Source organism: Cynara cardunculus, unplaced genomic scaffold, assembly GCF_001531365.2.
Source record: "Cynara cardunculus var. scolymus isolate 2C unplaced genomic scaffold, CcrdV1 Un_Scaffold_4843, whole genome shotgun sequence".
NCBI lineage: Eukaryota > Viridiplantae > Streptophyta > Magnoliopsida > Asterales > Asteraceae > Cynara > Cynara cardunculus.
The window spans coordinates 18626-32464 of record NW_020202100.1 but is presented as its reverse complement, the minus strand read 5'-3'; the positions used below and the strand labels follow the sequence as shown (position 1 = coordinate 32464).

The 13839-nt window shown below is 34.0% G+C and overlaps 1 protein-coding gene across 1 annotated transcript; it reads right to left on the bottom strand.

Moving 5' to 3' along the window:
* Positions 1 to 2584: 2584 nt before the first annotated feature.
* LOC112504179 (inositol-3-phosphate synthase) lies at positions 2585 to 8464 on the bottom strand. Its single transcript, XM_025108130.1, has 9 exons — positions 8189 to 8464; positions 8035 to 8103; positions 5557 to 5692; positions 5008 to 5255; positions 4345 to 4571; positions 4136 to 4251; positions 3725 to 3901; positions 3000 to 3251; positions 2585 to 2910 (listed from the first exon to the last, which is right to left on the bottom strand). The coding sequence occupies exons 1-9, from the start codon at positions 8374 to 8376 to the stop codon at positions 2791 to 2793; spliced, it is 1533 nt and encodes a 510-aa protein (XP_024963898.1). The 5' UTR covers positions 8377 to 8464; the 3' UTR covers positions 2585 to 2790.
* Between the last annotated feature and the right edge of the window lie 5375 nt (positions 8465 to 13839).

The following is a 13839-nucleotide window of genomic DNA, read 5'->3' as shown; positions in this document are numbered from 1 at the left end:
AATCGACAGATGAAGGTGGTTTGCACGGTTTACACAAATGAAGGCGGTTTTCATATGATCACTCCTCTATATATATATATATATATATACATATATATATATATACTAGTGGTGTACCCGCGCGATGCAGCGCGGGTGAATCACAATTCTGAAACATTAGTTTGACCTTGAATCATGAGTTTGTGTGTTTATTTTGCAAGTTGGATCGGTTCGGACCGGATCATAAAATGGCTAAAGCACATCCTTAATAGAGCCCAAATCAAATCAGACCCACATGAATGGAGAAGTTTTTAAGGAATTAGAAATTAAAGGGGGAGGAATATGCATGGGAGATGGTTTTTTTACTTTTAGCAGTTTCTATGTACGGTTTACCAAACCCAAGACATCCATCATTTTCAAAGCTAACTTTTTGCATGTTATCACTTTTATCCGCCACATCTTTTATACAAGGGTCAAAACAATTAACCAAATTAGAGTCTTGCCCAACATCCGATATGGAAGACCTTCGGTCAAAGGAAATAAATGTGGAAGGTTGTTGTCGAGATAGACCGTTGTATAAATATTTAAAACAATAATCACATAAATAAAAATTTAATTTATCTCTCTCTCCAAACATACTTTTTTTAAGAGAACTATATAAAAATTTGTTAAAACAAAAGGCTGGAGAAAAAATATTATTTTAAATAATCTATAAAAAAAATGTTCTACTGATTTAGGATCTACAAAAATAAGTTGAAAAACATGTATTTTGTTTTTGGTATTTTGATTTCTTATTTTATTTTAAAATATTTACGATTTTGTAACGCCAATAATTAGTTATAAAATGGGTATCTTAAAATAATATCAGTTTTTTTAATCCTCTAGAAGCTATTAATTATAATGATGTAGTTTTAAATTAATTACGATTAAAGATTTAAAAGTTTGATGAAAAGGGTCTAGAAGGTCATTGGGTTGTGAGCAAAAGAAAGCTTTGTGTCAGACATCTCTGTACGTGAAGACAGATATTTTGGTGCATTTTTAGCTTTACCCCTTCTCTTTACTATTATTTACACTTATGCATCTATTGCTTTGTCTATTCCCAATACATCATAGGAATCTTTGAAATTAAAACCTAACATTTACATTTGCTTGATTTTCAATTTAACCACGAACAGAAGTATGGTTGCAACAAATTTGAGAGATAGAGAAGCACCACCAGATCTGTGGTTGGGATCGAACATAAATGTGGCTTTTCTTTCCAAGGAATAATAGATCGAGGAGAAGAACCTCCAGATCTGTGGTTTGGACAATCCAATTTCAAGGAGAAGCAAAAGGAAGCAACAGATCGAGAAAGGTGGTTGGGTAGAGACGACCGGAGTTGGAGCTGTAGGGTGCCAATGATGAAGGCGGCCGAAGTTGGAGCTGTGGTCGATGGACATGCAGTTCCATCCAGATTCTTGTATCGGCAAGCAATCTCACCAAAAGGTTTGGAGGCATCTCTTTTACCATGAATGGCGTTGCAAGTGTATCACAGGAAGATGAAGGGGTGGGGTGAGGGTTACATAGAAGGGTTGGGGATTTGTATGAAAGAAAGAGGAGTAGCCGAAAAACAGAAGAGTGGCTACCGGGAAAGGTTGGGGTAATTGCGGTGAAGAAGCTTACCATACAAATGTGATTGAGAGAAAGAGGGGGGATGCCACACGGTTTTATACAGGTATCACCAGTATGCATTGGGCTGCCAAAGCAAAAGCTTAATACATAAAAAGCAAAAACAAAAGCAAAAGCAAAAGCAAAAACAAAAGCAAAAGCAAAAGCAAAAGCAAAAAACTCAATGCATAAAAGAGAAAAAGAGAGGAAAAGAGAGGAAAGGAAAGCTGGAAAGGGAAGAAGAAGAGAGGAAAAGAGAAAAAGCTTGTACCACATGTTTGAAGAGTTGTATTTAAGAGTTTTTTGAAAATCTTGCATAAAATGATTGTAACTTGTGTTTAAAGAGTTGTATTTAAGACAAAGTCTTAAATGCTTATATATGTAGTATAGATATATATAGATTGTTGTGATGAAGTCGATTGATTGTTAGTTTTTATTTGAATTGTTGTGATGAGGTCTCTTGATATTTTTTCTTCACTGGTGATGAGGACACTTAGGTGCTGAAAGTGGAGTTGATTCCGAGTTGTATCATGGGTTATCTTATTAGTTGGTGAGTATTAGAGATGGAATTCATTTTTTAATTGTTGAATAGGATTATCTTTTTAATGTTATAAATTTTTTTGGTTACATGTTTATAATAAAGTGATGTTTGCATACGATTTTACACCTGACCAATAGACAGGTATAACACTAGTTTATTGTGATAAAGACTAACATATGGTTAGCCAATCACATTTTATGCCATGTTGTGAAACAATAAGTTTACTTATTTTTTTAGCTTAAGGAAAAAGTCTCATTTAATCAACCTAAGTTAGCTTATTAAAAATCAAGAGTTCTTTCCAATTTTCCTCCTAATTATACCTCTAATATTTTTCAAAATAATTTTCCAAAATATTATTTTACATTATCATCAAGTTTAGCTAGGTTTGTTACTAAACATAATTAATTCATCAGTTAACAACTAACTTTTCAGTTATTGAAATAAAAGGGTAGTTTACTTCCTTGTTAAAGGTAAGAAAGCACATAAACAAACATTACACTTGTGATTATAAAGATTGAAGGAAGGAGGTTGCAAACAACACCACAAAAACATTATCATCACATCTTCAGAAATACAAAGCATTCATTCATATGACCCTTCACTTCACTTCACTTCACTTCACTTCACTTGTATTCCAAGATCATGTTGTTTTCTGGTGCCAATCCAACACATGCCCTCAGTATATTCTCCAACATTGCCCTCTGTTTTGCTAGTGCATTCACCACTGGTGTCCCTGGTGGTACCTGTTCTTTTTCAAAATAACCGTCACTTACCGGTCCCACAACATGTGATCGATGATCGATCAATAATTCATTCACAACAAACAACTTACAAGAGGGGCCTTTGTCAGGTAACTCAGGATGGTTGCTACCGGGTGAAATGAATGGAACTTGCCCTCACTTTCCGCTTTCAGTTGGATGCGAGTACTCAGCTCAGCCAATAGGACCAAGTCCAAGATGATTGGTGCAGCCAACAGCGAGTCCTCACATGTATTATGCAGCACGATTGTGTTTGTACCACCCATGAATATCTCAGACGTGTACTCATCCATTGCTCTCTTGCTATCTCCCACATACGGCACATACTACATACATAAATCATCTGTCTAATCACATCGTCCGATCATCTCAATTTAATAGAACATCACTTTAAAATGTAGAAAATTAAGATTTTTGCTTCAACACCATCTTCATAATGGAGTAAATATGAGAGATTGTAATTCTCTCCTTATAGATTTCTTCAAAAACTCTATTTTGATATTCTCAGTGTTACCACATCCAAACAACCAATGAAATAAATGGAAAAGGAGAGTGGAAGAACTTTTGTTATATTATTGAATATTTTTGTATTATAATTAATGTTGAAATCTCTAAATGGAGAAGAAGTAATTTCTTTTTTCAAGATTTTGACTTTTTCTTCTTTCTTTTGGAGAATTGTGAAAAAAACTATTGGACATGCTCAAATGGTTTGGATAAGTTGTTTGCGTCTTGTTTTAAGGGGATTATATACGTGTGTGTGTGTTATCTCAAGTCTTCTTTTATCAGGTGTATAATATACCTTGATAACCACCACATGGTCAGGATGTTCTCCAGGCTCATATAAGATGGCATTGCTTGAAACCATGTCGTCAACCACGTTGCTCTTGGAGATCTCCTTGGATCGGAATGTTTGTGGAGCTGACAGGTTCATTCCATCATTGTTTCCCAAGTGATTGTAGCTCACAATCGATGTTGGCTGTTACCAAAACCTCTCAATCAGTCTTATCTTTAACTAACACTCACAAAGTAAGTGTAACTGAAATCATTGAGCTCAATATGCAAAAGAAGAGAGAAGTGAGGTTGTGACATATAGTTAAAAAAAAGGGTACAAATCTAGCTGATGTAGGACTCCAGCACCCATGTTCATTTCTATTCATGGCATAGAAATAAGATCTACATTACATAATATATATATTAAATGATTACTTACCTTAATACCAGCTCCCACAAGGAAATCAACAAGAACAGATTTCATCTTGGTTTGACCACTCTTAAAGTCATCTCCGCCAATCAAGGTGTTCCTCTGGATGGCCAAATCAATCACCCCTACACCCACAAACTAAATCAATACATATAACAACAAAGATAAAACTTTGGTAAAAAAGATCATATATATGAGGATGAGAAACAAAAAGTTACCTGGTACAAAAGTGTTTTGTGGGCTGCCATTGATGAATGGCACATTTTCGAGAATACAAGCGATAGCATACAAGGTTGATGGAGAAATCTCAGCTTCATTCTTGTCTATTGATGCAAAAAGGTTCTCCATCGTATCATTCAGCCCAACTACTACATTGCTGTATCTTTCTGTATTGGCTGTCCACAGTACCACCACCTTGTCCACCTTGTTTGCCTCCTTAAACTCCCTGTTTCCATTACCATTTTAAAAAACTCAAAAACTTTCATAAACTTAAAGCTTTTTGCAAACATAAGCTATCTTATTTTTTGAGTTTATTAGAACCCCCGTTTAGTTATCTATAAGCTAGCTTTTTGAAAAACTACTTCAAACGGTATTTAATATGCTCAAGGAGCTTTTTCCCATTCTTTTTCAATTATGCCCTTTATATTTTTTTTAAATAATTTTTCATGATGTCATTCTCGGTCATTTTTTGTTGTTATCTGTTATTTTTTATCAAATATGACTAGTTTATAAACTAACAACTACCTTATTAGCCAACAACCGGCTTATAAGCCAAAAGTTAGTTGCTAGATCATAGTCTTAGTTCTTCATACATTTAGGCCAACTACCAAAATGATGTGTTAATGCACATTATGACTCGAATAGAGTGCTATAATGTGTACCTGATGTCCTTAATGATTTTTTGGATCTGTTCGTTCTTGGTTCCCTTGATCACGTTGTCTGCACGTGAACCTTGGTTGGCAGCAATGAAGTCAGGGTCAAAGATACCAGGGAGTGGGACCATGGATTCCATGTAAGGCCTTAACTGCTTTTGGAGATCAATGTCCAAAACCCTGGCCCTTGCCATGGAATCTGCCAAGTTCATGCTGCTTATGTCCCATCCCCCAAATACGATATCGTCAGGGTTCACCTGTATCATTATTTAACGTTTCGTCAGTCACTCTAAACAGACTATATATACAACCATATTTATATCTTAATTATACCCAAGGTTATGTTTTGGGATATACTGGATTTGATTAAAAGCCATATGTTAATTCAGACTGATTTGCAGTTTGTGATTTTTTATGCCTATAGCTTTTGAAATGAATTTTTTATATGATACTAATATTTTATATCCTATTCACTGACTGTTACTTGAAATACATGTGATTAGCTGTTAATATTAAAGTCACACTCATTTAAACAGCAATAAAGAAAAAGAAGCATACCATTGGGAGGAGGCTCTTGAAAGGGGCATAGATCTCCTCTCCATTGAACGACCCAACTCGGATAGTGGATGCTTGAGTCAAGGAACCAAAGTAGTTGGCTTGTTGCACTTTGTCTTTGGTTGCCCAAGATATTCCCCTGTTTCAATTTTAATTTTCAATTATTTTCCCAATTAAAATATTAAACAACAAAAAGAAAAAAAAAGGTCTCATCAAACTCACTACAAGTGATGTGTTATTAGTTCTAATTTCCAAATATGGAACCATGATTGGACGCTAGTTACATATCTTCTTTGATGTCCGGAGTAGCTAATAAAGATGTTGATTACCATTAAAAATCCCTAAAATATTCTTTAAGCATCAACAATTGATGTCCTCAAATCAGTATAAAGATAAACTTTTTGATAAAGATCAGAAAGACAATCTATACCCAACTTACCAGACATCAGATTTGACAAAGATCATTTATGCGCTCGAATCAGTATAAAGATAAACTTTCTGATAAAAACAACTTCCTAATTATAGCGGGGGGATCAAAAACAAAAATATGTAAATTTTAGGAGACAAAAAGTAATGGATACGAACAAATGAAAACATATTTCCAAGTATAAGTTTGTTATCACAAAATTTTATTTTGATTATGAAAAAAGCATTTTGCTTTGGCTATATATTTTTATCTACATGCCTTCCATCTTGCTAAAAAAAATGCCATAGCAATTTTATGATGATTAAAATAATGTTAAATGATGCTCATTAAGAGGTGTGTAACAAAAATGATACCATGGGACCAAAGAATAGAGCTACTGTGATAAAGAAGACAATAATATGACATAAAGTTGCTAAAGAAAATAACTCAAGGCCAAACAAAAGCCTTTTCCAATAAACAATGACAAAGGTGTTCAATTTTATCAAGAAAGTTAACGTTTCTTTTAATAATAATAAAATATACATAGAACCGAGACTAATTATATCAATATTTTGAAATAATATTATACAGGGTCAAAATAATACGTGGTTTTGCTTTTTAGTTAATCCCTACGCAAAAGGCTTGCACATATGTGTAAAGATTGGTTTTCGGCAAATAAATAAAAATAAATAAGAATCTTTATGCAAAAATGGAATCTTTAGGCACGAAACCACTTTTTGCGTACAGATTCCAATTTCCGCGTAAGAATTAAGAGAAAACCACTTTATGCGTAAGGATTCCACTTTCTGCCAAAGCCTTGTGCCTAAAGATTAGCTAAAAAATAGAATTTGGATGAGAGAACTACTAAAAAGTGAAATCTTCTTTGCTGCTCTTCTATTTTTGTCAATTTCCCTAATATATATTAATATATCAGTATCACTTCATCTTGAGGAATTGACAAAAAAAAGTATCGTAAAAGGAAACTGTTAGAAGTACATATTTGATTTCTGGCTAGTCTTAAAGATGATTCTTTCTAACCAAAAATCAAAAAGATGCAATACCTTTTTTTGGGTCGTCTTCCAGAATGTATAGCTTTTTCTTATACGAAAAGATCAATTCACATTTTTTATCAATTAACAACTGTAGCTAGATATTGGTGATGTATGATTTGGTTTGTTTTATTAAAGATCATTTTAGGTACTTAATTACTAAAAAAAATGATAAACCATATAATAGAACAAATATTTTATGTATATACACATCGATTAATTTCATAGAGTTCTTGAAATTAACAACTCCGCAAACCCTCTAGTGATCTTAAAAGAACTTGAACTAGTAAACTTTGAGGAACAAATCCATATCTTACGGTTAAGTTGTCCCTCTTGGTTAACATAATATGCTTTAACCATGAAACCAAATCAAACCAGGACATTACACAAGGGTGGATTTACAGAAATATGTCATTTGTCCCCGGTCATGGCTGTTTTGTATGAAAAAAAGCTTTATGTTGAAACCAAAATAAAGTTATGATTGCTTTGAAAGGAAATAGTCCAAAAGAGTCAGAAAAATATGATAAAAACGGAGATGGCCCTCAGGAAAACAAAACCTAACATGTGGCATGCAACTATACCAACTTAATTAACATAAAATAGTAATTTGTATCAGTAAAATAAATTTTTGGCATTATAATAATATTTAATAACACGAGTCTGATCACCTTTTTCCCACATGTATCATCATCACCTTTACCCACTTGTGTTGCTTTCGGGTCAAAAATTGATAACTCCGATAAGAACTGACATAGCATTTTCGTTGAACCCAAACACACAAGTCACTTTCGTTTTTGACCAGTAGATCAAAATTGGTTGAATAGAAAAATATAAAATTTGATACTCAAATAAGTAACTGGTTCATGATATATGCACATGCACGATGTTCATATTCGTTTTGGTAACGCATCTGGTTCGATCCAAAAGGAATAACAAATCAAAATTGTGCCCAAAGTAAGATCGACAAATCAACCACGTGTGAGCGATGGATGCGGTTTTTTTTTCTGTTCAAAACGAAATACTCACTCTCGATTTGCGATAACACCAGCAGTTAGGGTTGAGCCATTGTTGCCTCCCCATCCGACAAGCATCACCCTGTTAGAAAACGAATAATTAAACACGGATCAAATCAAATAAACGTATAGAAATGGATGTTTCAAAAGTAAATCGATTTTCGAACCCTAATTTAGGAACACGAGTCTGAGTTTTGAACTCGTATTTGACGGTTTTGGGCTTAACAACCCATTGAAAAGCTCCGTCCTTCTCCTCGTGAACAAGCTCTGTGGTATCGTAATTGTACAGAGAGTGTATCTCATCCGGAGTGTACTTAACGTTGGGGCTTTCGACCTTAAAGCTCTCGATAAACATATTTCGTCTGGATTTCTCGACCCAAATGAATCTGAAGCAAAATTTGAGTGCGAGTGTTTAGGGGAGAGAATGAGAGTAATGAGGTGGTTTCTGCTATGGCTACCAAGGGGTGTATATATAGAAAAGTAGGGGCCAACACGTGTCAAGTGGTGAGTGGGGGTGGGTCCTACAGTGGAGAACCGTAGATGGAATCTACAAAAACAAACAAGTTGGTGTTGCAGTGGTCACAAGGTCGACCTCATTCATGGTCCATAAATTCATGACTTACCGTCACGAATTTAATTTAAGTAATCAAATACTTTTATTTTTCTTCGTTATAGAATAAATAATCAGTCTGTTTTAGTGAGATTTGTAAGACTATTTTTTTATGTTTGAAACTTCACAATAAAACATCATGAATGTAACATTTACAATATTTTTGTTATAAAGGTTCGGATTTTCTTTATATTCACGGTATTTTGTGGTGAAGTTTCAATTGTGAAAAAGAGGCATCACATGTCTTACGAAAACAATCTAATCACCGTAGATTGAATCTACAAAACCAAACAGTTGGTGTTGCAGTGATCACAAGGTCGACCTCATTCATGGTCTATAAATTCATGACTTACCTCGTTCTGTATCTATCTCGCGAATTTATTAAAAGTAATTAAATATTTTTTATTTTTCTTCGGTATAGAATATATAATCAGTCTGTTTTAGTCTTTTTTTGCCGTAAAGGTTCAAATTTTTTTTACATTCACAGTAATTTGTTGTGAAGTTTCAATTGTGAAAAAGTTGTCTCACGTGGATCAAGAAAACAGTCTGGTCTCATATGAACTCAACCATATATATATATATATATATATATATATATATATATATATATATACTAGTTTTGTACGTGTTGCAATGCAGCTAATTTATGATCCCAGATTCAAGTCTTTAATCAATTCATAATAAGAATCAAGAATAATAAGATGAATAGAATCTGTCAACCAACTTGATTATGTAAAGGTTTAAGTACAAATGTTTTTTATCACTAATCTCTCTCAATCTCAATCTAACTCTCAATTATGATTAACAGCCAACTAACAAACCTAACACCAAACTATTTATACCTATTACTTAGGGGTGTTCAAAAAAACCGTTGGACCGTCCAAATCAAGTCAAATTGGACCGTTTTTGGCGGTTTGAACGGTCTGGCGGTCCGATCTGGTTCTAAAAATAGCAAAACCGGGCGATCTGGTCTGGAACCTTTTTTGGGCGGTTTGGACCAAAACCAACTACCAAATACATACACACACACACACACACACACACACACACACACACACATATATATATATATATATATTAGAAGGGTAATCGTGCAATGCATCGTAGACACATTTTCATTTCAATGTTTCGTTTTATTTTTTATCCATGTCGATATAATACGATTTAATATGGTTTTGAAAAGGCGATAATGTTTCTATTTTTGAATAAAATATAAATTTGAAAATATCCTATAAAATTTGCAAAAAAACATTATCAATATTAGTATGAAATTAACTATTTAAATGTTCTTGTTTGTGTATTTTTTTTAATTCAAGATTTTTATTATAATTTAATTTAACGTAACGATGTAACTTAATTTAGGTTTAATAATATATTTTATTAGAACTCAATAATATTCCTAATTATATTTTAGATTTTTTATATTTTAAAGTAAGATGTTTATCCTCTATTTGATTATGTTTATCCGCAGTTAGTTACACGAATTCAAACATAGAGCTTTAATAAATTGTACTTATGCACAATTTACTTGTAATCTTGAATTTTAAGTAATATGCATCAATAAACAGTACTTTATGCATAAAAATGGTTTTTAAGAATTTTTGTCAAATGTTTTATAATATATATATATATATATATATATATTTATTTATTTTAGTATTAGCAAACCCAACTTTTTTAACTTAAGAGCTATGACCCAAATATATCCCTAAGACTAACATCTAACATAATCAATATCGGCGCCAAAAACAATTAAACCATTAAACATAACGACACATTTGTTATTGACGGTCTCTAAATTTTGAAATCCCTCAAGAACTCTATCAATCTATTGATCTTTCTAATCCATGGTTTGATTTCGGCGCACATCATCAAGAGATCAACCAAGTGATTCAACCAACATAGATTTGGCTTCTATATTGTTTGGTCAAAGACTCAAGAATTGAAGGTTGTGAAGTCGTGAATTTTGTTAGTCAATACTCATGATGGAGTTGTAACTTTGTTAATTTATTTGTTTTCTAATATGTATTATATATTTATTTGTTTGTACTTTGGATTGCTTCGACTTTGTACTCAATAGCTATTTAATTATTACATCATTAGCATCAAAATAATGCTAACAATCTCATTTTAGAAGTCTATAAATTGATCATTTTATGTACCATTAGTTTCTGTCCAAAAATGAGATTTTGGGATTATTTGATTTTGTAAAATTTTGATCTTTTTATTGGACTATAGCATTACTTCCGGTATAAATATACATTAACGAGCATATGGACATTATGCATATTTGGACTATGGATAATCATATGGGTCATAAGTAGACAAGTATGGACTTAGGACTTATTAAACCCCATAAGTAGTGTTAAATCCATAAGTGATGGTTTTGGATATTCCTCTTTGATAGGGAATCGTTGAACTAATGTGGTGATCGGATCGTATCTCTATTTTGCGGAGCATTGCAAAAGAGTGAGTATTCACGGCCCCTTTTTAAAACATTTCGTTATTTGGGGGAAAAAGCATGTATAAAAATAGTGATGTTTTGCATCCAATATTCATTGCGTTTAAATTGTGTATTCACATTGATTCTTATGAATTATGTTTTTAACTGAAATTGTGAAAGCGAGCACTAACACCTTGTACTCAAGTAATAGTTGTGTTTGGGTTAATTCAAAAGTCCCGGTGTGACACTACTTATTAACTCGTTTGAGCCGGTAGTTTAAGTGGATAGCGCTATTTGGACTGACAATCCCACCTTCTGCTGGTGAGTAGGGGTGCATATAACTAAAACAAGGGTTCTACACATGTGGGGTTTAGTCCCACCGCTGAGGTAGTTCGGTATAAAAGGGCGTAGGTGTCAGGTTTAGTAGTGGCCCAACACTTAAAAATTTCTTGGAGTACATTGTGCCTCGTGTGTAAGTGTTGCGAGTAAATAAAAGATTTACTCGAATTAAATTTTGTATAAAAAGATTTGTTGTGCATTGAAAACCTGTGAACTCACCAACTCTTGTAGTTGACACTTGTTTTGACGTGCTTTTTCAGGGGTAAGAAAGGCTCATGGTGACACTTAAAAGAAGTTGTGTCACAATCATCACCTTCAAATTTCTTTTGTATTTAATTTACAAACTTGTCTTTGGGATTGTAGACTTTGGTTATGATGTATTTAAATTTTATAATGTATGTTGTGTTATTTATACTCTATTGCTATGAGACTCTACCTGCCATACCTCGCGTTTCTGCTTTAGCGGGGTGTGACAGATTTGGTATCAGAGCCATAGGTTATACCGGTTTTTCTTAAAACCTAACTATAACCAAATGTTTTCAAAACAAAGTTACTAAGTATAACAAGATGATGGAAGTCGTGTTAAAATACTCAAATTAAACAGAGCCTGATCACCTTTGTTTAACTTAAGTATTATGATAAAAGATTCCCATCGGTTGAGCTTAAAATAAGGTTAAATTCAAAGATTTTATCTTAAACCTGAAAAGCATGATCGTGTGTGTTTGCATGAATCTTGAATATCCATCACCTTGATTTACTAGAAGCTCTGGGTTGTGAAGTGAAGCAAGATATATAGAGCGCTAAGACAACCCGAGGGTCAACTCTGTATCTAAATACTTGGTAGCTAGACATAGATAAAAGGGTATAGTCTCTATAGCCTCTGTATTTAAAATTTGAACTATGCGTTAGGTAGAAAATTGCCTGGACATAGTGAGAATTGCGTTCTAGTTTTGAATAAGGACCATTATTCTATATAAATGAAGAGCGTCCAAAAGTTGTGGTTGGCTTGATTTCGAGAGCCAGAAGCTCTGGTTAGAAGAACCAGAGGCTCTGGTCTATGAATGGGAAATATTTTCTAAGTATGAGGAACCAGAGATTAATGGAAGATGATCCATCTRTTCACTATGTATGAGGAACCAGAAGGTTGATGGAAGGCGATTCATCGGTTTACTGTATATGAGGAATMTGAAATTGATGGACCAAGAGATCCAATGGACTGCTATGAAGGTTGAGCTAGAGGCCGATAAGCTAAAAGTCAAATGTAGTTCCAAGTATGGGAACCTCAACCAGGGGCTCTGGTCAACCAGAGGCTCTGGTCATCCAGAAGCTCTAATTTGCTTTCTAACCTTTTGCTTCTACCATAGCAACTCTCGTCTTAACCTTAAGAGTTTTATTGATGATGTGATTAGTAATTAAGTTTGCCAATGGCCAAGAAATTAGGACCAGGGATATAATCATGGACTGCACTTTAAACTTGACTAGTAGGGATTTTCGTATAGATTTAATCCCGATTCCACTAGGAAGTTTTGACATATTGTGGGCATGGATTGGTTATCCAAGAACCGAGCTGAAATTAGTTGTTTCGAGAAGATCGTTCGAATTCCGTTACCCGAAGGGGGAATACTCGAAGTACATGGAGAGAAGTCCCAGAGAAATTTCAAGTTAGTAATGTGTATGAAGATGTGAAAATACTTGAAAAAGGAATATGTCGCGTTTATGGCTAACATTATGGATAAAGGAATTAAAAAGAAAAGCATCCAGGATTTTCCCATAGTTCGGGATTTTCCCGAGGTGTTTCCTGATGAGCTACCAGGATTACCTCCGTTACGGAAAGTCGAATTTCACATTGACTTAATTCCCGGAGCAGCACCTGTAGCCAAATCACCATATCATCTGGCACCATCGGAAATGAAAGAATTGTCAGATCAACTAAATGAGCTACTTGACAAAGGATTCATCAGACCCAGCTCTTCACCCTGGGGAGCTCCAGTTCTATTTGTTAAAAAGAAAGACGGATCCCTTCGAATGTGCATCGATTATAGGGAACTCAATAAGTTGACCATTAAGAACCGATATCCCCTTCCCCGAATCGATGACTTGTTCGATCAACTTCAAGGTGCTACATACTTTTCAAAGATCGATCTACGATCCGGATACCATCAAATGAGGGTCCATAAGGAAGATATTCCTAAGACGGCATTTAGAACTCGTTATGGTCATTATGAATTTTTAGTCATGCCATTTGGGTTAACTAACGCTCCAGCAGTTTTCATGGATTTAATGAATAGGGTATGTAGGCCATATCTGGATAAGTTCGTGATTGTATTCATAGATGACATCCTGATCTATTCGCAAAACAAGGAGGAGCATGAGCAACACTTAAAGTTGATACTTGAACTATTAAGGGATCAGAAATTATATGCCAA